The sequence below is a fragment of the Solanum pennellii genome, chromosome 4 (assembly GCF_001406875.1).
Source record: "Solanum pennellii chromosome 4, SPENNV200".
Taxonomy (NCBI): Eukaryota; Viridiplantae; Streptophyta; class Magnoliopsida; order Solanales; family Solanaceae; genus Solanum; species Solanum pennellii.
The window spans coordinates 1608198-1634761 of NC_028640.1; the positions used below are offsets into that span (position 1 = coordinate 1608198).

Genomic DNA, 26564 nt, shown 5'->3' on the forward strand with positions numbered 1-26564 from the left:
ATATATATATATATACTTGTACAATCTAAGAATTTATTTTCTTATATAACTCCCGTCACTACTTCTTCGTTGTCGGTCAATGAGACATACTGGGTACACGTGGTTTCGTACTCATACTACGCTTGTTGCACTCTTTGTGGTGCAGATTCGATTCCGAGTAGGAGCACATCTCGTGGAGCAAATTGAGTCCGGCTTGAAGTTCTTGGAGTTGTGGTGAGCTGCTTGGCTGTTCTGTGGCCCACACCTCCCTCTATCTTTTAATTGTTCTGTTATTAGTATTCAAACAGGATATCCCTTATGTTAGATTTGTCATTTAGTTTCAGACTTGCTTCGAATTTTAGAAGCTCTTGTACTAAGACACCAATTCTTGGGGTGATGTATTTTATCTTCCGCATTTCGTACTTATAAGGAATTCAATGTTGGAGATTCTTGCTAAGCGTTGGTCTTTTTTTTTTTTACTCATTTGTTGGTTTAGTTGGGTTAATAAGTTGAGTTGGCTTACCTATTGGTTGGGAACATAGGTGCCATCACGACTTGCAAAAATTTGGGTCGTGACATATAGTTACCAAAAAAATAAAATAATTGGTCACATGATAAGTTTAGATATTCTATAGTTTATTGATAATATAACTCAAAGGGCCTAATCGAAATTTTGTTTGAACCTTCAAGTACTTGAGTGAGTTTTTACAGTATTTATTTATATAATATACATTTTTTAATATTCGATATGATATTTTGGTACTTATAAAAAATATAAAAATATTAAATATGATATATAAGTATATAATTACATATACAATTAATGTGTATTATTAAAATGCTGATAAATTAATTAATTAGTATTTATAGAGAATTGATTATTTTAGATGCTGAAATTTCAATTATTCTATTTGATTGAAATATCTTTCCTGAATGATTAACGAATAAAATTGTTATTCATTTGAAATGAGAATTTTCATTAAAAAAAAAAAAGGAAAGAAAAATGAAATCAAACAATTTTTGATTGTCAATTTATTATACAACAAAATATTAAAATCAAACTACCCTATTTAAATTGATATATCACTTTTGTGTAGGTAATTAACTAAGGAAATTATTTACACTTTATTTTGAATATTCCTATATATAATATATAAGGTGTTAATACTTGTAGTATGAAAAATAGAAACATTTCTAAGAAGTTAAAGCCGAATAAATTATAATTATAAATTTATTATTTAAAAAAATTAAAATCAAACTTAAAACTACCAAAAGATATTATATAGTACTTAATTATTTAAATATTTTAAAAATTAAAAATATTTAAAATCAAATTTTTTAATACGTATCATGCTCACCTCTATGCACGTAAAGCATCTTCCTAGTAATCACCATAATTAATATCCATTATTGCTCTCGAAAATATGTCCCACTTTTTCGAATCCATATATATATATATATATATATATATATATATATATAATCGATTATTTTTTGTTCATTTAAAAAAAAAATTATTGTCTATATTAATTATTTCCTTTTTTAAAATTTATATATCATAATTAATATCCATTATTGCTCTCGAAAACATGTCCCATTGTGAAATAATTCAGATCCACAAAGAAGAAAAACAAAAATATTCTTTTTTATATTGGTCATTCTGACGTATTTCTATATATATTTAATCATTTATTTTTATCCAATATTTTAAAAATAAAATATCTCTTCTATAGAAAAATTGATTTTGTTTTCTATATTAGTATATTATTTTCTTTATTTTTATTTATATATCGTAGTTATTAAAAATAATTACAGAATTATAATTACCATTATTGCTCTCGAAAACAAGTCCTATTGGTGAAATAACTTTTGTTTTCAAATCCATAAAGAAGAAAAGCAAAATTAATTTTATTATTCTGTCATCCTGACATATATATATTTAATCGATAATTCAGTGTTCATTTTAATTTATTTATTCAATATTTAAACAATATATTTTATTGTCTATATTAATTATTCCCTTCATTTTTATTTATATATCATTCTTAGATGTATCTTGCTTATAAGAGTCCCTTTTTGTTTCCTAATAATAGATTTAGAGAATTAATATGTATAAGATATTTAGTATATTTCTGTTTTTAATAATTATTTTTAAATTACATACATTTAATAGATATTTAAATATTATTATTCTTTCATATTTAATTGTATAAATTATGTTTTGGTTTTTATTATCAAAATGACTCATACAAACAAAAAATTATGGTAATATTTTTTTAATTATTCCAACATAACCTTATATATGCCTAAAAAGGTAAAAGTATTCATTACCCCCCGAACTTGAAGCTTTTTATTCGGTGTACACTTAAACTTTATTTTGTTTGAATTACCCCCCCCCCCGAACTTATTTATTCATCCAACGCGTGCACCTTTTCTGTCTACCTGGCGTAGAAATTGAAATCACACTCTACTAGGCGCGTGAGGGAGTGATTTTTTGCCACGTCATAAAGCTACAACAGTAAAAAAAAAATGTAAAATCTCTATTTTTTTTAATATTGACCGGCCGCAGACGACATCACCGTCGTCGTCGTCGTCATCACCATTATTGAAGCCCAATGGCCAGTTCTTCGGGTAGCAGAGTTTTTTCTCATCGTTGAAAATGGATAAGGATTCCGATTCAGTTGATTGAGCAAGGTGAGAGGAGATGGAGTGTTATGTGAGCTGGAAGAAACCGTGTTGTTTTGCAGCGGAAAGGAAGTTAGAGTGAAGAATTGATTTTGCATCGGAAAGAGAGATGAGAAGAGGAGATATTGTGGTTGGTGGTGGAAATTGACGGCAACCGGAAAAGGAGTTGGAATATGATATTTATTTTTTGTCATTTTAATTTATCTAGGTGGCTATTATTCATCTAGGTGAAAATTCACATCATCACTATTTTTGCCAGCTAATGCACGTGTGTAGTCATACTAGGAGCAACAAACAAAAAGGTGTACGTAATAGTGGAATAAACAAGTTTGAGGGAGTAAATAAAACAGAATATAGTTTAAGCGTACACCAAATAAAAAGCTTCAAGTTCAGGAGGGTGATGAATACTTTAGCCGCCTAAAAACTATTTCTTACTTCATAAATAAAGACTTACTTGATCTATTAGTAAATTCATAATTTTAATTAAAAAAAGGTCAAAGTATCATAATATTAAAAAATTTAAAATAGATTTAGGTTGCTAATTTAGAGAGTAAGGTATCTAAATTTATTAATTCAGACTAAAGAAGAAATGCCAACTTTTTAAAGATATTTCGATGTATTTTATTTTAAAAATCGCAAAATTTATTTTTTATTTATATTTTGTTAAACTTTGGTATCAAGTTATCAATAATCTTTTAGAATAATTATTCTAATTACGATTTAACAATAACAAATCAATTGGTCAACTAGCAATCACGAGACAGCTAGATTATAAAAATAAAATAAAATAAAATAGGACAATGACCTACTATATGGGGTCAATCCCAATAAAAACTGAAAAACATGATCCATTTTATTAGCTCAAAATAGATACTCTTTTTATTTTCATTTTTGGAAAGTAAAATATAATTTTCCCTCAGTTTATATTTATTTGTTATTTATTTTAAAAATAAAATTTTATTTTACTTATCACTTTTTCTATATTAAAACAAGACAGTTTTTTTTTAAAAATATGTATATAAATAATTACTTCCTTAAGAGTATACCAAGTTAAACGGTCACACGTAAAAATAAAGTAGGAAGTGTTTTTGTTAACTTATTCTTAATATAAATATATTTGAATAAAGTGTATGACTTAGTAATTTTTTATTAAATAAAATCTTCTTTATTTAAATGAATTTCAAATTAAAAAGTATCATTGATATCTTTTTTGTTATGTAAAATATTATTTATTGCAGAACAAAATAAAAATATAAAAATAACATTTGTTATAAAATAGTAAATATATTTGAATAAAGTGTATGACTTAGTAATTTTTTATTAAATAAAATCTTCTTTATTTAAATGAATTTCAAATTAAAAAGTTATCATTGATATCTTTTTCGTTATGTAAAATATTATTTGTTGCAAAACAAAATAAAAATAACATTTGTTGTAAAATAGAGGAGAAGTATATAAAAGTAATTGCTTCCAAGTCAGGATAGATATAGCTGTTTTTGTATCGACGACTATATATATTATACATTATAAATATATAGAGAAAAGCAAATGCATAAAATAAGGAAATTATATTTTTAAAAAAATAATGATATATAACGCAACTTTGTATCTTTGGGTTTTCATTATTTTTTATAAGATTTTTTTTCTAATATATTTTTTTTAAATCAATTTCGATATACTTTATTTGAGTCAGAGGCGTATTTAGGATTTTGATAAGATGATGGATATAAAAAAGGCTGATCTATGATATAAATTAGATCGGCTTGACATTTAGTTTTTTATTATCGAAAATCATTAAATTTTAAAATATATATATACACACACCAATTATCACTTAGAGAAGTGTTATTTAATTTTTTAGAAGGAAAAATAAAACAAGATAAATAAAATTAAAAAATTTGTTACCTCGCAGAAAGAGGTGCACCTAGGTATAATCGCATTATGTGATACTTCAAATGTGGGTTCACACATCTATATTTCAATATTTTTTTTAAAAAATGTAACACCACTATATATGATCTCGGAAAATCTCGGTGACCCCTCTTAGATACGCCTCTGATCTGAGTCGAGCGTGTATTATTTATTTTTAAAAGATAAATCAGGGAAATGGAGGACATTACGGAGTGGAAAACTGAACACTTACAAAAAAGTTTAGATAATCAACTACCGTTAAGATTTTCAATTGTTGTTATATTTATATTATAAGAAGAAAAATATACATATAATATTTTTTTTATGGTGTAGACATATTGCCCAACTATAAAAGGACATAGAGATTCATGTTAATAATGAACCACACACACATCATTTTTGTAAGATAATATTTGAGAGAGAGTGAAGAAAATGAGTCTTGAAGGGAAGTTGGTTTCAGAGATAAATATAAAGTGTGATGGAGATGTATTTCATGAGATTTTTAGGCATAGACCACATCATATTTCAACTATGAGTAATGATAAAGTACAAAATGTGGATATTCATGAAGGTGAATGGGGTACTGTTGGATCTGTCATTTTTTGGAATTTTACCCATGGTAAGCCACCACCACTTTATTATACCACTACAACTTCTTTGTTATATCGATAAAAAGTGGATTCAGATTTTAAAATTTGTAAAATTCTATAACGATCTTGAGTTAACATAACATAATATTCTTATAACTTAAGTTCGTAATCATTTATTTATAAATACTTTTTAGATTTTTAATATCGAAGATAGCTAATTTTTGAAATTGAATTATATTCATTTAACAAATAGGAATAAGGATAATTTGAATAAAAGTCATTAAGTATATGGTCTAAAATAAGTATGGTTTAAGGTTTTCAACACATTTATTATAAAAAAAAAAATAATTAATGAGTGGTGATCATAAATAAAGATGCATGGATTTAGAATTTAAATATATATTCAAATGATTAGCTTTTTAGCCTTCAATGTATTATATTTTTTAAGTTATTATTTCAGATCTATAATATTTATTTCAAATTTAGTAAATATTTATACGTAGATTTAAAATTTATATTGAAAATACTCGATTCAGATGAATCGGATGCCACATCGCTGCATCCCCATGTGATCACAAGGATTATTTGAATAAATTAACCTTATTATTCCTCAAAGTACTCTTTTATCTCTCCATGGGCTTTTAGATCAGTGAAAAGGGTTGAGTTTACGAAAATAATTATTTTTTTTTATTTTAATATGTTTATGTGGTTTGATTTGATTCAGAGTTTAAAAGGTGTATGATTTTTTCTAAAATTTTACGGTGTCAAACTAAAGATACGTAAAATATTAATCAAATATCTTTTAATTTTGTAATTTTAAATATGTCATGTGAAAAATTAAAATTAAAGAAATAAAAGAAAACATCATTTTAAAACAGACCAAAAAAAGAGAACACAAATAAATTTAAATGGAGGTAACAATGTTTTCTTGATTTAGAGACACTTAATTTGAACTATATTGATTTTGGATAAAACAATACTTAATTCAATTAAATAGAGTACTTTTTACACATTAAAGATTTGTGTAAATAATTCATAATTTAAAGTCTCAATAAGTATATAATTTGTTATATACACTATTTTAAAAAATTGCTAACTAAAGCTTTTGTGTATTTTTTATATTATAGATGGGAAAGAAAAGGTTGCAAAGGAAATAATTGAAGAAATAGATGAAGAAAAGAAGCTTGTTAAATTCAAGGTGATTGGAGGAGATATATTGGATTATTACAAATCATTTTACCTCACTGTTCATGTTGAAACAAAGGGTGAAGACAATTTAGTTACTTGGATTTTGGAATATGAGAAGTTGAATGAAGATATTGAAGATCCTCACACATTGATGAAATTTTGTCTTGATGTTACAAAAGATATTGAAACTCATCACCTAACAGGAAAGTTAGTTTCTGAGATAAATATCAAGTCAGATGGAGATGTGTTTCATGAGATATTTAGGTATAGACCACATCATATTTCTAGTATGTCACCAAGTTATATACAAAATGTGGATATTCATGAAGGTGAATGGGGCACTGTTGGTTCTGTTATCTTTTGGAACTTCACTCATGGTAAGCCTATATCCTACCTATTCTTTATTCTTTGTCATTCGATGTTTGATATATACTTACTGACTCAGTTGATCTAGATTCGTGATGCGTATGGTCCATTAAAGAGAAAATGTTTCTGTTTCCTCCGTTTCATGAAGTTTTGAGTTCGAAATCCATAATATGCATTTTAAGTTTATCGTACTATATCCTAGCTACTCTTTATTCTGTGTCATTCGATGTTCGATATATACTTACTGACTCAGTTGATCTTTATTCGTGATGCGTATGGTCCATTAAAGAAAAATGTTTCTGTTTCCTCCGTTTCACGAAGTTTTGAGTTCGAAATCCATGATATGCATTTTAAGTTTATCATACTATATTTTTTTTGTTTTGTTTCAATTTATGTGAAATCGTTTAGCTGAATATAAAATTTAGGGAAAAAAAGATAACTTTTTAAGTTTGTGATTTGCGATAAATTTTATATATCATGATGAACTAAAAAAATTGAAAGTTAAATTGTTTATAAAAATATACTATTCAATAATTGGAGATATGGAAGTAAAGTTTTTATAATGTTCCAATACTCAGTACATGTTTTTGTCTTAATTAAACAATAGGTCATAGTCTAATCTTATGAAAGCTTAGACATGTCAAAATTTATAATCACATATATAAAAATAATTTTTTTTTTTTTTGGATTTGATTGGTTAGATATATATAAATCTGATAATTAAATGAAGAGTAAAACTTTGGTTGGTTTGATTAGGTAACTAAATAATAAACAAATAAAAAGTGCTGATTTTGGATTGGACATAATGGATTGCCACAGCTGGTTAGATATAGACGTGATAACAAAATAATAAACAAATAAAAAGAGATTTTGTCATTATTTGGCTAATAGTGTTTATTCTTACAATTAGTTATTATTTGACAAATATTTAACGAATATTTCAAACTTTCAAATATTAATTTTTTCAGTATTTAGGTCAAATTTCATTATTTGGATCTTTTGAAAATTAAAATTTTACACCAAACTTTTATCTTTTATAAAACACTCTCTATGATAGTTGTTTGCGTCGTATTACATAATTTTTTACGTGAACACGAAAGTAGTGATGATATATTCTTTAATAAATATGAAAGTGATGATATGGTTGTTGATGAAAATGATGAACAATCGACTCAGGGTAACAAAGTAATATGTTTTGCCTACTTCATGATGTATGGAATGATGCTTGTCGCACTCACTTCAAACTACCACATTACTCTAGTGTCATGGCACTACTTGTTATTTGTTGCAACGAAGATCTAATTGACTTGTAATACAAACCTGTGGTTAGTTCTGATAGTTTTTAAAACTGATGGATATAAATCATATTTTTCTAAAAAAGTAAAATATATTTCCCAAATACTATGACCAAACAAATGGTCAAATGCTAGCTAAATTGTGACAGGTTATTTAACTTAAATTGACATGTTCGATCCATTAATCCCATCAAATTTTCTATGATTTACGCTTTTATATGTGTTAGCGGAAACGTGAAACTAAAGAACAAGGAAGAACAACAATATTTAACGTGGTTCGGATCAAAATGATCCTACGTCCACCAAAGAACAACTGCACCAATATTTATTTCACTATACAAAGAATATAAGTGAAATACTACAAGAGAGAGAACACAATGCCTTAGAAGGTGAGAAGGCAAGTGAAAGGATGATTTGAAAATGAATTAAGAGCTACCTATTTATAGGAATAAATTCATCCTATTGATGTCATCCATGACATCGCTATGTGTCAAAATTGTCAAGGTTAAGATAGCAAACCATTTTATGGTTTGCCTAACTTTTACCTACCAAGATACAATCTTTGACTTGTATTTTGTACTAATTATCTTCCTACCAAATATTCATATTAATTCATCTTCCATTTAGTTTGATTCCACAAGAACCAAAACCAACTCTTTCAATATGTTTATTAATTTGAACCATTTTAACTCGTTCAGATTCAATTCAATACTCTCATTTGATAAAGGGAATTAGTAATACTAAATTCTTACTATATATCTTTGTTTGTAGATGGGAAAGAGAAGGTGGCAAAGGAAGTAATTGAAGAAATAGATGAAGAAAAGAAGTTGGTTAAATTTAAAGTGATTGGAGGAGATATATTGGAGGCTTATAATTCATTTTATCTCACTGTTCATGTTGAAACAAAAGGTGAAGATAACTTAGTTACTTGGATCTTGGAATATGAAAAGAAGAATTGTAATGTGCCAGATCCACACACTTTAATGGAATTCTGCCTCAATGTCACAAAAGATATTGAGACTCACCATCTCAATTGATATATAAATTCATATATGTTGCTCGGACTTTTAAAAAATATATCGATAATTGTAATATTATTCTATGTGTGACGATATTTTTAAAAAGTACGAGCAATATGTGGTGAATGCTTGGAACTGAGATATGGTGTCTCAAGTCTTTTAATAATGTGTGGTGTTATTAATGAGTGTGCTTTGAAATGTAAACTATATGTACCAAGAATAAAATAAAATAGGGCAAAATGAGTGACTGTAATTTCTAATATATATATTTTGTTTGAGATTGAAAAACAGCTTGTATTTTTTAATATTGCTATTGTATTTTTTTCTATAGTTGATTTTTATATACTTTAGTTGAGCAAATAGTTGATTAGAAATAATATTTATTTTCATAAGATTAGGATAAGTGTAAGATTTGTGAATATATTATATATCTTGATTCCACTTATGAGATTACATTATATATACTATCTATATTAGAACTTCAATATCTGAATTCATATTGCGTACAAAAGAAAATGGCTCTTACAGTTAAGACTTTCCTTATTTACTTATTCAGATCTTAATATTTATCATCGCTAATTAAAAACGAAAGAATCTTATCAACTTGCCATATCCTTCAAAGAAATAATATTTTTCTAAAAAATTAAAAGATTGGTTTTTGGGAATTGTGTTTTTTTACTTTGTTTCTGGAAAGTAATAAGCAAATATTTCTCAACCATATTTTATATACAATGTCAGTTATATACATTATATAGCAATATGTCAGGCATTATTCTTTTATAACATTATATTTTATATATATTATATGCTTACATAGTACCAGCCATTTTATACTAATGGACTTCAAAATAAGGGGGAAAGAAAAATTAAAATACATAGATATTTTTAAGAAATTATTAAAATTTCATGTCATTTTTTTAAAAAAGTTTTTTGTGTTCAAGTAAAGCTCTTTAAATCATAATGTTTATTTTGTAGGCTTGCCCTTTCGCAAATAGAGTCAGAATAAAACGTCTATAATAAAAAGATATTATATTTATTTTTGATTTGATACACTTTTATTGAGTATTATTACTTTCTCTTCAACCATAATACTATTAGTTGATTAGATAATCGAACACAATGATTTTAATTTATTACAACAAAAAATAGTAAAAATAGTATGGCCATTATATTACATATAGCATGTGGCAAATACCAAACTAGTGTTTTACACATTTATCAATTAGAATGACCTAATACAAGGCTCATTCTATAACACTTATACATTATTATAAAATTTACTAATAAAAATTATAGATTATGCAATATAGAATGCATCCTCAGATAATATTTTAGGAATCACCTCAATTTGCAATTTTACTTCACCACACTCCACATTTTGCAACATAAGTGTCATGTCTTGGATCAATTTGCCATTTTCCCATATGATGCAACTTTCCTTAGCTAAGCAATTGTCTCTATTTGGCTGAACTTTGTCAACTTTGACACCATTTGGAAGGTCTTGATGATAACTCATTTCCAATGCTTTGAGATATGGTTTGATGTCTATCTTTGCTTCACCTATTTTGTCATCTTTACTAAATGTATCTTTGTCATACACAGTCTGAAAATATCATAATCATCATATTAAATAATTATATATATCGAGAAATATTAGTAGCTCTGTTGGTTGACTAATTAAATTTTACCTTCACTACAATAAATAAGACATTGACGTACGTAATACATAAACATGACATCAGCTAACAATTACGGCTTTTAACTTTGAATGTGCACAAGTAGACACTTAAACTTTCATAAAATTGAACAAATATACACACATTAGTCCTACATGTCACACTGAAAATTTTGTGTCCTACGTGGCGTCCTACTTGTTCAATTTTATACAAGTTTAATGCCTACTTGTGTAGATTCAATGTTTGAAGGCGTAGTTATCCTTCGAAGTCAAATTGAGGATCATGTTTATGTATTACGCCTGTCTATTCACATAAAAATATTTAGCTACAATAAGCTTAATTAGTTTCATTGAAGAATAATATTAAGAGAGAGTACTCACCAAACCAATTTGAACATTTGGATATTTGAGTGCAAGTGTCAATTCATCATCCCAGACAGGGTTGCAGTTGTTCTTCTTACAACTAGTCTTCACTTTCTATAAGTCAATTACAAAACATCAGTACAAAATAACAAATATTCTTTAGATTTTGACATAATGAAACACAAAAAGAGGTATTTATGATTTAAAGTTTATGAATTTTGGATTTAGAACGAGATAGTTTTTTGATAATATACTTCATTCCAGTTTTTGTGAATATAGTTGGACATATGTGTCCTGTTAGCATGAGTTCAATATCTGTTTTTTTTTTGGTCTTAATTTATGTGATATAAATAGAATTTAGAGAATCAATTAAATTTTAATATGATTTTTAAATATTTAAGTTGTTAATTATCGTGATTTATAGTACTTTTACATAATTTTAAATAATATATGTTATTCCCCTTTGTCCTAATATATGTATAACATAAAGAATTTCAAAAGTCAATCAAATATTGTTAATCATTGAGATTTACAATACTTTTTAAGTGATTTTCAAATTAAATAGTATATATTACTTCTTTTGTCCCATTTTATATTGATACCTATAGATTAATTTCAAAACTTAGTCGAACTTTTTATATTGTTTTTTAAATATTTAAGTTTGTCAATTATTATAATTTATAATACTTTTTATATAATTTTTAATTTTATATATATATAAAAGAGAAACAAATTAAAATGAAAGAATCACTAATAAAATTACACAAACATGATAGATTCTCATCTCAGGTTAATCAATTTAATGATCGACTTCCTCTTATAATATTGTAAATTTTACTAGACAATGGAATGTTAAAAAAAAGATTTTTTAAAAGAACTTATGGTAATAAATATTTATATGTCTATAAATAATTTCATTAAAGTAAGATGCATGGTACTTTATTACTAAATATAAAAATTATTATATTTAAATGGACTTAAAAAAAAAGAGCGACATAATTAATTAGACAAAGAGAGTATATAAGCGAACTTTTTAGAAACTTCTTTAAACATAAAAACACATAGTCTAAGACCAAATTGTTGGTTTTGTAACAAGTTCTAAGATATAAAAGCGAGATTTTCTAAAATGATAAAAGTCTTAAATGATCAATAATCATAACTAATGATAGTAACATTCTTCATATAAAAATATAAAAGCTCGATCAGTTATATTATCAAAAAATCTATTTCAGATATGCCTCTAAAAGACGATATATTCAATCATTCAATATGATTAAACTCATAAAATATGCACAAAACATGTACCTGATCACCCATGGTAACAACAACATAAGGATCACTATGAAATATATCCTTGAGTGGTAAATTGATGCCTTTGTGTACCCTAATTTTAACAAGTCCCAACATCTTTAAAAAAAAAATTGAAAATTTTTCAACTTAATTGGTTTATGTGCCAAAACAATATATCAATATGGCCTTAGAAAATGACTTTCATTTATTGATTTATTCTTTTTATCACTTCAGAATAATTCTAGCATTTAATTAGAATTTCAAAAAGAAAAAGGAAAATGAGAATTTATACCATAGGTCAAATTATTCACCTTTAAAAGAATCTCTCACTTTCTACTTTAATTTTTTTTATTAATAGTTTTAGCTGAATTAACTTTTTTTTAAAAAAATTTATAATCGATCACTACTTTATAACTAAATGAAAATGATATGAATTTTTGTTATTTAATTATTAAATTTTATTCATAATTAATTCCTAATTATTTTGTAATAGTGTGTTCATAGAGAATCTAATAACTTTCTAGAGTTATTCTGAATAATGTCCTTGGCTAGGTTAGCTTTATTCCAAAGTTCACATCTTTTATTAAATGAAAAAAAATGAAACATGCCATCGAATTATTATAAATAAATTATTTATATCGATCATTGTTAAAGAAATAGGTTTATCTATGCTATTGCCTTTAATTAAATATTTAATTAAATTAAAATTAAATATGAACTGATTTAAATAAAATTCAATTCACCAATAGAATAGTATCCAACACGATTCAAGCATTATTCATTATTTAGATATTTAATATAATTATCAGTAAATAATACATTTACTGACCTTGTTCCCCAATATACTATCAAATATCACACTGATCACCAGTAATATTAGGTTATTATTATGAACCACAAAATAAAATTAAAGTAAGATCACCATAGACACAAAATATTAGTTTAAAAATACATGTAACGCCGAAGAAACACAAATAACTGATGATATATAGAAAAATCACATAAATATATATCTTCCAAAAGGGAAGCTTCAAAATATTCTAGCGCAATATATAAAAAAGCATACACATATGTATTATATGGTCACATTACATCTTAGTGTTAAAAATTTAACAATGTTGCTTCAACGAAGCAAATATGATTTTATACGCCTCGCGCTCAAGGCTTTTTAGGTACTTGAGGGATTTCTAGCTTTGGCAAAGTTGGTAATTCAGGCTTAGGAATAACAGGTATCTCGAGTTTTGGCAATGCTGGAAGTTCGGGCTTTGGCAATGTTGGTAACTCGGGCTTTGAGATTTTTGGCAATTCGGGCTTTGGTAGAGTTGGTAGCTCAGGTTTTGGAATTACAGGGAACTCGGACTTAGGCAAAGTTGGAATTTCAGGTAAATTTGACAATTCAGGCTTAGGAAGCTCAGGCAGAGTTATTTCAAGAAGATGACGAGCGTCTGCTTGAATTACATAATCACTCGTTAAAAACAAAGTGACAAACAATAACAAGAAGAAAGATGGGTTGTAGTAATAAGCCATATTTGTTGAAAGGTGATAAATGCTTCAAGACTAGTAATTTATGCTTTGATTGATTATGCTTTATGTTTCACTTCAAACAAGTTATATAGAATTTAAAAATTGGAGAATTAGGCTTTGGTAGGAAAAATTGTGTGTTAGTTCATCTTCTCAACAATAAATTTACTTATATAACATATTTTATGTAAATATTCCTATTCAACACATAATAAAAAGTCTTCAAGTAGGTAATCTAAATAGAGAACTTACTTTCCTTTAAAATTAGACAAAGATTAAATTGAATAAAATGACATACCATAACTAGATTATGTACAATAATAGTAAAGATAACTAATGACAATATTCATGTTATGTACCTAGTTATTGTCGTATACTACCTTGAGGCCGGACAAAGAAATTCGTAAACTTCAAATTTTAACATTATGTAAAGGTTAATGTATATAATATATATATATATATGTATTCTTCAAATATAAGATTATTTATTTTACACGCTAGCTAGTACTAGCCAATATTTTCAAATACTCATTATTTGACTTTATTGGCTAAATTAAAGTAAATATTTCAATAATTTAATTTTCTTTCTCCAATTTATATCTACTTGCTTAGTTTCCTTTGCCTAATATCTATATTGGACCATGCCTATTGCGTTAGCGAAACTATTATATGAGTTATGGTAGTCATATAATAATGTCCTTTCAAACATTTGTGGGGGCGGTGCAGGTTGAGCCTAACCTGCTATATTTTTAATACGCCTCGCACCACCCCGCATAACATTTTTTACATTTTTAACCCGTTCCATTCTGTCACGTAGGAGTTTACAAAATCGAACCGAAAATCAAATCAAATCGCAAATCGAGTTAACCCGTAAAAAAATTCGACTAGTGGTTTGGTTTGACTTGGTTTGGTATTGAAAAAAATCCGACTATATTCAGGTTGATTTGATTTTAACTAAAAAAACAACCCGAGACCAAACCAACCTGACATTATATATGTTGTTTTAAAATTTATTTTATACATAAAAATATTTATTTTGACATTATTTTAAAATATTTCTTGTGGTATTCCATAGTTTTATCTTTTAAAATATTATTTCAAGTTTAAAACTTACAATTCAGAATGGTCCAATAAAGATTATAGTTCATAGATGTTGATGATTATAATAAAACTTAAATCAAAATCAAATTAATACTTATGCAAAAAGAAAATCAATTCAACACTAAAAATGACATAATATTGAATATTTATTCTTTAATTTTACATTGATTTAGATAATTAAAATATATAATCTAATTTTAATTTTCCTTAAAATATATAATCAATTCAACACTAAGTATCAATATATGTACTTTGAATTTTAATACTCCATTTCTTTTTTATAAAGTGGTGTGCAGTTCCGGTCTTGAACCAAATGATTGGGAAATTTGTAACATAAGATAAATTTAAGCTAACATAAAAAAGTTGATTTGATTGACAATATTTCTCTCTAAATTTATTCAGATGATATGCTAATTTATGCAGCCGAGTCATGCGAGTACCATGTTACAACAACAAAAAAGTCTTTAATGATAATTAATCAATGATAATAATTAAGTATTATTGAATATATTTTTTAGAAACAGTTAGCATTCTTTGTAAATGTGGCAATTCAGGCTTAAAAAACTCGAGCAAAATTATTTCAAGAAGATGGCACGCATCTGCTAGATTTATGTAGTTGTTTGTTAAAAAAAAAGGCACAATTAATAACAAAGTAAAAAGATGAGTTGTAGTGATTATAATCCATTATTGAAAGGTGATAAATGCTTCATGTTTCACTTCAAATTATATAGATGTGTTGTGGAAAATTAAAATTAGAAAATTAGGCTTTAGTAGTAAAATTAATTGTGTTAGTTCATCTTCTCAACAATATCCTCCTAATTTAATCTGTCAATAAATTTCCTTGTGTAACATATTTTATGTAGATATTGCTACAAGGTCAACACATAAGAAAAGTCTCCCTACATAGGTAATCTAAAATTAGACAAAGGTTCTGTTGAATAAAATGACATAGCATTATAACTAGCTTATGTGCAAAAATAGTAAGACATAACACAAATATATTTTTAAATTTGGCTTCAAATCACATTTATCCTCTTCAGTTTTGTGTGTGAGCGAGGAGACTCTTAAACTTGTATAAAGTTGAACAAATAGACACATATGTCCTACATGGCATCCTAGCTACATGTCATTTTTGTCCTATATTTATTGTGTCACGTAGGACTCATGTGTCTACTTGTTCAAGTTTACTCAAGTTTAAGTGTCTACTTGTGTATATCCAAAGTTGAAGGACATAAATGTAAAATGAGACCAAATTAAAGGAGACATTTATGTATTATGCCTGATAGTAAATTTGGCAAATCCTCATGTTATGTACCTAGTTATTGTCCTACACTAGTGTTATGAACTAAGTTCATTCAAGTATGATATCAAGGTCATACAGATAGTTATTGGACTAACGAAAGGTATTGGGTTGAGAACAAGTACTCATGAGATCAGATTAATTTGAAATTCAGACTGAGTAGTGTGTATGAAAACAGTTCCATAAAAAATGATAGTGATATGTGATTTAGGAATTATGCAAATTCTTAAGAAAAAGAGTTTGATTCCTCTTTCCTCTGTTCTTAATTAAAGCTTATCATCCCCTTCTATCTATCTCTTGATTGGTCTTCCCCTCAATTAACATTATCAGTTTCGTTTTAAGAATCGTCAGTTGTTACTCGGTTGATATTTTTATTTCTCAATTGTATTTTGTGTTCTCCATGTTTATAATACACATCATTATTGTGCGATAACTTGAGTTGTTACTACTACCTTTGAGTCGCAGAAAAAACTTGTAAACTTCAAATTTTAAATAAACCTTTCACTTTGAAATAAAAGAACACGACACACAATACGTTTGTGCATTATACTTATCTATTGATGCGTATTAGCGCTATATATATATATATATATATATATATTCTTCAAACATTGACATTATATAGAAGTGGTGTATATATATAAAAAAATATTCCTCTAACATGATATATTATTTATTTTAGAGTCCGGAGCCTAAAGGGTATGAAATGTTAATAAAAATTTCAAAATGGTATATGAATATTTATTTTAACCAAAAAGGAAAAATCGCTGGAAGGACAGCGATTTCGCTTGACGGAAAAAGTAAAATTGCTGCTTCTAAAATATATTTTTTTAATGTTTTTTTAATAAATCGCTCCCTAAGGAGCGATTTCCTTAATTTTTTTATTTGAAATTAAAAAAAAAAGAAAAAAATTAGGAGCAAATCGCTGAAAGTGCAGTGATTTGTCTACAATTTTTTTTTAATATTTTTTTAAAATAATTTTTTAGAAAAATTTTGATTGATACTTATTTTAAAAAATCATTTTAAAAAAATATTTTGGAATAAGTAGTAGAAAATTTTAAAATTAAAATTTCTTTAAAAAATTTAAAATTAAATTTTAAAAATTGTAAAAAAAAATTAAAAAAATTGATTGGAAAAAATAAAAAAACAATTTGGAGACAAATCGCGGCCCTTGCAACGATTTGCTCTTAGTTTGTTTTTTTTAAAAAAAAATAAATAATTTAAAAAATTAAAGAATTTGCTGATTAGGCAGCGATTTATTAAAAAATCATTAATAAAAATTTGTTTTGGAAATCGCTACTAAGGCAGCGATTTTACTTTTTCCGGCAAGCGAAATCGTTGCCCTTCCAGCGATTTTACCCTTTAGGTTAAAATAAATATTCATATACCGTTTTGAATTTTTTTTAACATTTTATACCGTTTAGACTCCGAACTCATTTATTTTACACGCTAGCTAGGACTAGCCAATATTTTCAAATACTCATCACACAAGAACAAACACATAGATATATATATATATTCTTCAAACATGACATTATATAGAGGTGGCGCATATATATATATATATACACTCCAAACATGATATTATTTATTACATGCTAGCTAGGGCTAGCCAATATTTTCAAATACTCATCACACAAGAACAAACACATAGATATACTTATGTAAAGGACCATTGAACATCATAGATTTTCTAATTCTTGAGAAGGTGACTCTCTGTATCCTTGATCACACCAACACAATAATGCATGAGAGCAAGGGGTATCTTCAGTTTTCTTCTCGTACACAAGTGTATATGTAATCCATTCATGTTCAGATGATGTAATAACGGTGAAGGAATTATACAAATCTAACAAATTTCCTTCAATCACATTCCAAGTGATTGAGTTCGTCTGAGGATCGATGGCTTCAATCACAGTCTTAACAAACATTTCTTTTCCATCTATTCATCAAAGAAAAAAAAATAGATGTTACTCCAAATTCAAATTTCAAATTCTTTATTTTATTTTCCTTTTTTCTTTTTTTTTTGCAATAGATGTTACTCCAAATTCAAATTTCAATTTCCTTATTCTATTTTCCCTCTTTTATTAGTTTCATTTTAATAAAAATGATCTATTAATTCTCATGAAGATTAGAATGATGGCTGAAGTAATTTTCCAATTAAAAATACATCAAATATTATTCAAAATTCTTATCGTTTGACTCAAAAAAAAAAACATGACAATTTAAAATAGACCGAGGGAGTAATCAATACCATTAACTAACTTTTTCTTGGAAAAGATTTCATGGATAGGAGAATTACTTTCGAAATATGAAATACACCTAAATGTAGAAAATCGATGCAATAAATATTGTGAGAAAGAGAGGAGAGAAATGTGTGTTACCTTCGTAATATTTCCAGCTAGCAACCGAACCAATTTTCCCTTTTTCACCTTCATGAATCTCAAAATGCTTGACTCTACTAGGGCTTATGTTGGGTAGATGTTGGGTATTAGTACGGAAAATATCATGAATCGAATGTCCTCCACACTTCACTTCCAGTGAAACAATCAACTTACCTTTTACGCCCATATTTTATTTTTCCTAGTAATAGCAATGAGTTGCGATAGGCAAGTGGTAAGAAAAATGTATAAAAGTTGTACCTCTTATATAGATTTTAATTAATGTAATTAAGAAGCTAATCAATGAAAAATATTATTCACCACATGTCTATATCACATAGTGGCGGTGTTAATTAAATTTTGTATAAATAGGTTTTAGTTTAGTTATAAATTTATTATGATATTTTACCGTGATAATTGAAATATGATGACAATACAATTATAAATAATGAGGTATATATTTATTTTTATGTGACCGTATTTTAATTTTCTTTCTTTAGTGATGGTGATCAATTGTGGTATCAGTCTTAGCTTCTTTTCAGATCAAATCTTGATTTTTTTGTTAGATTTTTTCGATCGTAGAGTCCGATCGACTCAACATTCTTATTATCTGACCTAGGCCTCTCACTTCGTTTCGTTCTTCTTCTCATGTACCTTCGCTTGAATGAAGACACTCAATCAACTCAACCTGACTTTTCCAAGTGCCCCCACTGGTTCTTATCTTTTACGTGTCTAGATTAGTTATTCTTGTTAAAATTATCTCTTGAAGAAGCGTGAGCTGATACCTTCGACCTCTCTCAGTATTTGGATGGACAAGTATCGTATAGAAAATTGATTCTTTTTTACTAGGTTAGAAGATTCCGTACTTATAAAGATTTCTTCCTAATCCAAAAAGAAGAAGAAAACCCATGAATTACACATATATAAAAACGAATCAAACCAAACCACGGTTAGTTGAATTCTTTGTTGATTTGATTTGACTTTTCAATTTGATATTACGGTTTTTCAGTTTGATTTAATTAAACATCTCAAATTCATAGGGTTACTCCTAACTTGTAATATATATTTTATATTGTAATATAAAACATAGAATAGCACGAGGAAATTATAAGCTTTACTCTTCTTTTATTCTCTTGTGAGTTGTATCCTATATGAAACATCAAAATATTCAATGTTGGGGTCCATGTTGAAATGACTCGAGAGGCTCGTGTATTTGACTTTGTTAACTCGTTCCTTAAACTCATTCAAACCAATATTTTATACCCCTTTCTTATGGGTATGCATGTAGTACACTCATTTTACACATGAAATATCACGTCATTTTTAATGACACATTATAAATTAAATATTCAAAAAATACATATTTTTTCTCTCGCCGTACTCATTTCACATTTTCACCCCTTCCCACTTCATCTTCGTTGTTCCCACCTTCTACCATTTTCATCCCAAAAATAAAAATCACCATTTTCATTTTCATCATAGTTCACACTCAAAAATTTCCTCAATCACAAAATGTGATAGATTATAATTAGTTCTTGCACATATTTTAAGGTTTTATTTATTTTGATTTGATAAAAGGAGATATAAAAAAAACTTCAAATTGGAAAAAATATTTTTATACATAAACTCAAGTAATAGATGTATAAGAATTAAGTTTATAAAAATGGTGAACGATATATTTTCTTGCAAAAAAAAATTTCCAATTTTTTATTTGGTGATTTTATAGTGATAATGTGTACGTTAAAGAAGAAAAAGAGAAAAGGAGTAGGGGCGGAGGAGGGTGGGGGCTTGGGGGTGGATGAGGGCTGAGGTTGAAAAAGAAGAAGAAGAAAAGGAGTAGGGGACGGGGGAGGAAAGGCTCAAAATAGTCCTTTGATTTGATAGCTTTTAGGCAAAAGTATGATAATTGAAATACAATAAATAACATATGGTAAGAATTACAAGGGCACGACTAATCTTATAACACAGAGGAAAGGCTCAAAATAGTCCTTTTTCTTTGGGTTAAGGCTTAAAGTGATCCTTGAGTTTTCACATAGAGCACTAATAGTCCCTCATGTTTGCAATATTGATGCACTTTTGGTCCTCCTCTAAAAGTTTGCCTATTTATTAACGTTAATTTTGCCCAGAATTTTATATAAGAAATGTCTGATCGTCTTTTTATATATTTAGTAGAAATAATAATTCTATCTGAGAGAAGGTCATAAGAAAAACACTTTGTTTTGTTCATTAGAAATATTACTGCAGCTAAACTAAGAACGTCTTAACATATGACTTTGCAGAAAAAGAAAAAATTATACTATTGCACGTGAAATTATCGTGATGAACCTCTCGACTTTACCTGCAATATGATTTTTACTAAACAAAACAAAGTATTTTTCTTCTCCATACTTTCATATGGAGTTGTTATTTCTACTAAATATATAAAATGGCGATTGCACATCCCATACATAGGTTATGGATAAAATCAATTCTAAAAAATAGATAAAATTTTGGATGAGAATCAAAAGTGCACCAATATTGCAAACATGGGGGACTATTACTGCTCTATGTGAAAATTCAAGGATCACTTTGAGCCTTAACCCTAAGAAGAAGGACTATTTTGATCATTTCCTCTATAACAATACACAACCTTTGCAAGGCAAGACATCACTCTATCGCTACTAGCCTTCTACCCTAATACACAATTTCCAGTCTTTCCTATTTAAAGTACTCATATCCTAGGTAAGATCGAGCTCCATCATGTCCTATCTAATTACTTTTCCTCAATACTTTTTCGGTCTACCCCTAACTCTACATGTACACACTACATCTAACCTATCGCACCTCTTCACTAGTGCATCTCCTCTACACATGCCTAAGACATCTCAATATCGTTTACCTCGTCTTGTCTGCTATAGAGGTCACTCTCACCTTCTCCTAAATGACCTCATTCCTAATCTTGTAACTCCTTGTATGCCCACACATCTACCTCAACATCCTGATCTTTGCAACATGTATTTTTTGAACATGTAAATTCTCGACTGACCAACACTCCACCCCATACAACAAGGATAGAATAACCACACTCTCTAGAACTTACTTTTAAGTTTAGGTGGTACCTACTAGCTACATGCCGGTTGCCACGGAGCTCAGGTCGCTACAAAAATGATTTTCTGTCGACTTTGTAGGCTTTAGTCGCCACTAAAAGCCCAATTTCTTGTAGTTGCATCATTAATGAATGAGTCTCTATTGTCAAAGGCATTATTTGATATCTCACACAGTAGGCAATCCCTCTTCTATGGCTATTGCTTCATCACAAAGATTATTAGTAGTAATAGGATATATAGTATTAGCATTGGCATGGACAAGGTCCCCTCTCTAATCCTAATACAAACATGTCTATAATTTATCTCAACAGCAAATTTACAAAAGAGATATAGTGTTAAGTTGTGTGTGTGTATTGGGGGGGGGGGGGGAGGTGTAGACATCATTTTCTTTATAAAAATAAGTAGTTTTGGGTAGGGTGCTAAATATAAAAGTATTGGCTATTAGCTGGATATAACCAAAGAGTCTCTTTCTGTAATAATTGTGTGTAATTACATGCACACACCTAATTTTATATGTATAGGCAAAGAAAATTTGAAGTCTAATGAGTTTGTCAAAGCATTAGATGATATCTCACACAATAGGCATTCCCTCTTATATGGCTATTGCTTCACCACAAGGTCCCCTCTCCAATCCTAATAAAAAAAAATGTCTATAATTAATCTCAACATAAAATTTGTCAAAGAGATAGAATGTTTGGTTGGCCATATGAGAAAAAATAATTCATACATTACTAATACAGGAGTTTCTGGTGTTATGTTAAATTAAAATGTACTCGTATGACAATTTGATTATTAAACACCGGCCTAACTATTCTTATATTAGTTATTCTATAGTATTTTTTGATATTATTTACAACCTATATAAGCTAGTATAATCACTGCATAATTATTTTTATGAGATAATCGGCCCCGTATAATAGATCAACAAGTTCTTAATAGACCAAAATATGAACATAATTCTGATCTTTACTTGAGGATCCAATAGAAAATATGCAAATGGCTTTATTCTCATTTAATTGCATAGATTTATCTTTAAAAGGATAGATCTTTAATTTTCATCTTTTATGAGTTGATTATTAATTTTTTGCCCTTATATCTACAGTGGCTTATGCACTCCACTTGTTACTACAAAACGATGAAGCCAGAAGCGGAAGGAGGGACTTGAACCCTCAACCTCTTAAAAAATAAACTTACGCCTAGCGTGACTTAAGTACTTAAAGAACGCGAGACATAACTAATAATGAAGGTTTGATATGAAATGATTTAGATATTAGATTATTAGTGCATTTGTATTCATTAAGATTTAAGTACTTCTGAATAGGTTTTAGTTATAAAGATTTTATATGAATAATATTCATCATCGCGCTATCCATTTATTACTAATTACCATCACTAGGCATCTTTGCCACCACAACCACCACCATCATTGTCAATCACATCATCGTTGTCAATCACTAACCACCCCCACCACCCACCTCTATCATCAAAATGTTGATAGAGCCTAGAAATATTGGCATTGTCTAACTATAAAAGGGATTAGTATCTCATGTAATGATGAAACACACACTTCTTATTATAACTTTGTGATATATCATGTCATATAAGAAAAATGAGCCTCCAAGGAAAGTTGGTTTCTGAGATAAACATCAAGTGTGATGGAGATGTTTTTTATGAAGTATATAGGCAGAGGCCACACCATATCTCCACCATGTCCCCTAATAATGTACAAAATGTGGATGTTCATGAAGGTGAATGGGGCACAGTTGGCTCTATTATCTTTTGGAACTTCATCCATGGTAAATCTTTATTATATTTCATTTCAATATTTTATCACAAAATGTTTGGTTCATACATTCTTCAATATATAAATGATACCAATATTGGATCAGAGGTATCGTGAGTTACCTAGCACACAATCACAAATAAATCCTATAAGGAAAATGTTATTTCCATTCCTATAAGGAAAAAATATATTCCTTTTTCCAAATCTATTAGGACAACAAATCTCTTAAATTATTAGAGATTATGAGTTTCGTAAAATATATAAGAGAAAAAATTCAAGACATAATTAACAAATACTCCCTCCGTCCAACGACAGTTGTAACCTATACTAAAAGTAGATATCTAACAAAACTTGTCCAATTTAGAAAATTAAGAGATAATTTACCTATTGTGTCTATTTTATCATGGTATTAAATATTATTTATCATCTAAGACATTTTTTAAAACATGAAATGTAATAAAGTTAAAAGAATAATATAGTAATATTACCCCTATTATTTATTATTTATTGACGCAGCCAGTTTTTAATCCGTCCAAATTCAAACCAACTTTTTCGATCATATAAAGATTGAAATTAATAGTATGAATTACTATATTTAATTTGTTTTACAGATGGAAAAGAAGTGGTGGCAAAGGAGAGAGTCGAAGAAATAGATGAAGAAAAGAAGATGATTAAAAAAAGGGTAATTGAAGGAGATATATTGGAGAATTACAAATCATTTTATGTCACTATTCATGTTGAGACAAAGGGTGAAAACAACTTAGTTACTTGGATTTTGGAATATGAAAAGAAGAATGCTAATGTGCCTGATCCACACACACTCATGGAATTACTCCTAAATCTAACCAAAGATATTGAGAATCACCACATCAAGTGATACATAAATATTGTAAATAAATTGTTTGGACTCTTTAAAAATGTCGACGAGTATATGTCGGATTCTTTAAAATAGTATATTTTGAAGAAATCGATATGAATACGACAACATTTTTAAAAAGTTAGAAGGCAATGTATGTATACCAAATGCTTGGATTTAAGGTGTTGTCTCAAAGTCTGTTATTAGCGGGTGTGCTTTGAAATGTCTTGTAACAAAAATAAAACGAGTGGACATCTAATTTTTATAGATAAATAAAAAATAAAAGTTGTTATTTGAATTGCATTATAGTTTTTTTTTTGTTTGTTTTCTCTATGCTGAAAACTAATATTATGTGCTTTTCTTTCAACTTTTTCCATTTTATAAACAGGGAATTTTATTTTTTTTTATATAAGTCATCACTATTAGTTAGATATATATGATCATAATAACAAGTTAATAACAATATTCAAAGAGAAAGGAATAAAATTATGGTTTAAAAGTAAATTTTAAACGTTGAGAAAAAGTAAAGAAACTTTGTCTTGAGGGCTAGGGCCGGAGCTAGGTGAGGCCGAAGGGTTTATTTGAAATCTCTATCAATACAATGTTTACATATAGTTAAAATTATATTTAATTTATATACATAAGATTCAGTTTATTCACCATAATTTTAAATTAGTATTATTAATCAAGCTAATGTGTTATTTTGTGATTTTAATCCATTTATTACTAATCCTCATATTCTCCCACATTCTAACAAACAAATTGAAACGAATGAAAGTATTATTAGTAAAGTGTTTGCACGTCTTACTACTATCTAGTAGATATGAAGAATTAGTTATTTCCAAAAGATCCTCGGCTCAAGTGTATCACGCTCAAGCAAAATAAGAAGAAAATAGTGAAGAAAGCATATAAGGTAAATATAATGTGAAGTCAACAAGAAAGAAATAATAACCACAACAAAATAATTATGTGATTTATCGAAATACAGTAAACAACATATGGCCAAAATTACAAGGGCACGACTAATCGTATGACATATATTAAACCTTTGCAAGGCAAGAAATCACTCTATCCCTACTAGCCTTCTACCCTAATACACGATCTCCACTCTCTCTTATTTAAAGTCATTTCCTAGGTAATATGGAGCTCTGTCATGTCCTATCTAATTACTTCTCCACAATACTTTTTCGATCTACCCCTACCTCTCCACTTACCATCTACATCCAACCTATTGCAGCTCCTCACTTACGCGTCTCCTCTACACATGCATGCTTAAACAATCTCAATTCGCTTAACTTATCTCATCCGCAATAGAGGTCACTCTCACCATCTCCTGAATGATCTAATTCCTAATCTTGTCACTCTTTCTATCCCCACATCTACCTCAATATCATGATCTCTGCAACATGCATTTTCTGAACATGTAAATTCTTGATTGGTCAATACTTCACCCCAAACTGATATTCTAACCACCACTTCGTAAAACTTTCTTTTAAGTTTAGGTGGTACCTACTTATCATACTGACTCCGAAGGCAAGCCTTTATTTCATCCAAGACATGACACCGCTCGAACCAAATAGAGATATTAGTACAAAAACTAAATAATTAATGAGTAACAACATAACTAGCCAAATAGAAATATTAACTTGTAATATCTGTATACTTTGGTTCAAGTAGATTTTGAGTTAGAATTCCTTTTGTGATTAACTTAATTTTAGTATTCTACTTTATTTTTTATTTGGCCTACGAGTTGATCCAACCTACATTCCTCAAGCCCCACGGACTAGCCTTTTCCTCTAACAAAAGTGGAAAAAAAAACTTTTAAATTTACAAAAATATCTGAAAAAGCTTTTAGAGATAAATTGAACGACAAATGAACAATGCAACTAACATTTAGTTATGGAACTAGTTACTAGCCAGTTGCCACAGAGCTCAGGTCGCTACTAAAATGATTTTATGGCGACTTTGTAGGCTTCAATCGCCACTAAAACCTCGATATCTTGTAGTTGCATCATTAAAGGCAATCCCTCTTCTGTTGCTATTCTTTCAGACAAATATTAGTAGTATTAGCATTGGTATGGACAAAGTCCCCTCTCTAATTCTAATAAAAACATGTCTAAATTAATCTCAACAGCAAATTTACAAAAGAGATATAGTGTTTAGTAGTTGTGGGGT

The 26564-nt window shown here is 28.0% G+C and overlaps 4 protein-coding genes and 1 pseudogene across 5 annotated transcripts; 2 read left to right on the forward strand and 3 right to left on the reverse strand.

The window, feature by feature from the left end:
• The first annotated feature begins 4916 nt into the window (after positions 1 to 4916).
• LOC107015921 (kirola-like) lies at positions 4917 to 9393 on the forward strand. Its single transcript, XM_015216365.1, has 3 exons — positions 4917 to 5194; positions 6293 to 6730; positions 8786 to 9393. The coding sequence occupies exons 1-3, from the start codon at positions 5008 to 5010 to the stop codon at positions 9049 to 9051; spliced, it is 891 nt and encodes a 296-aa protein (XP_015071851.1). The 5' UTR covers positions 4917 to 5007; the 3' UTR covers positions 9052 to 9393.
• A 747-nt stretch (positions 9394 to 10140) lies between these two features.
• LOC107017098 (protein C2-DOMAIN ABA-RELATED 7-like) lies at positions 10141 to 12544 on the reverse strand. The gene is made up of 3 exons (XM_015217376.2): positions 12377 to 12544; positions 11090 to 11185; positions 10141 to 10636 (listed from the first exon to the last, which is right to left on the reverse strand). Exons 1-3 carry the CDS (start codon positions 12476 to 12478, stop codon positions 10331 to 10333), a joined length of 504 nt encoding a protein of 167 aa, XP_015072862.1. The 5' UTR covers positions 12479 to 12544; the 3' UTR covers positions 10141 to 10330.
• Positions 12545 to 13263: 719 nt separating this feature from the next.
• On the reverse strand, positions 13264 to 13950 carry LOC107017188 (protein PELPK1-like). Its single transcript, XM_015217458.2, has one exon. The coding sequence runs from the start codon at positions 13886 to 13888 to the stop codon at positions 13520 to 13522; it is 369 nt and encodes a 122-aa protein (XP_015072944.1). The 5' UTR covers positions 13889 to 13950; the 3' UTR covers positions 13264 to 13519.
• A 3816-nt stretch (positions 13951 to 17766) lies between these two features.
• Positions 17767 to 18926, reverse strand: LOC107017110 (annotated as a pseudogene). The gene is made up of 2 exons (XR_001456465.2): positions 18668 to 18926; positions 17767 to 18225 (listed from the first exon to the last, which is right to left on the reverse strand). The product of XR_001456465.2 is annotated as a kirola-like (transcript).
• A 4367-nt stretch (positions 18927 to 23293) lies between these two features.
• LOC107017103 (kirola-like) lies at positions 23294 to 24687 on the forward strand. The gene is made up of 2 exons (XM_015217381.2): positions 23294 to 23546; positions 24145 to 24687. The coding sequence occupies exons 1-2, from the start codon at positions 23360 to 23362 to the stop codon at positions 24408 to 24410; spliced, it is 453 nt and encodes a 150-aa protein (XP_015072867.1). The 5' UTR covers positions 23294 to 23359; the 3' UTR covers positions 24411 to 24687.
• The last annotated feature ends 1877 nt before the right edge of the window (positions 24688 to 26564 follow it).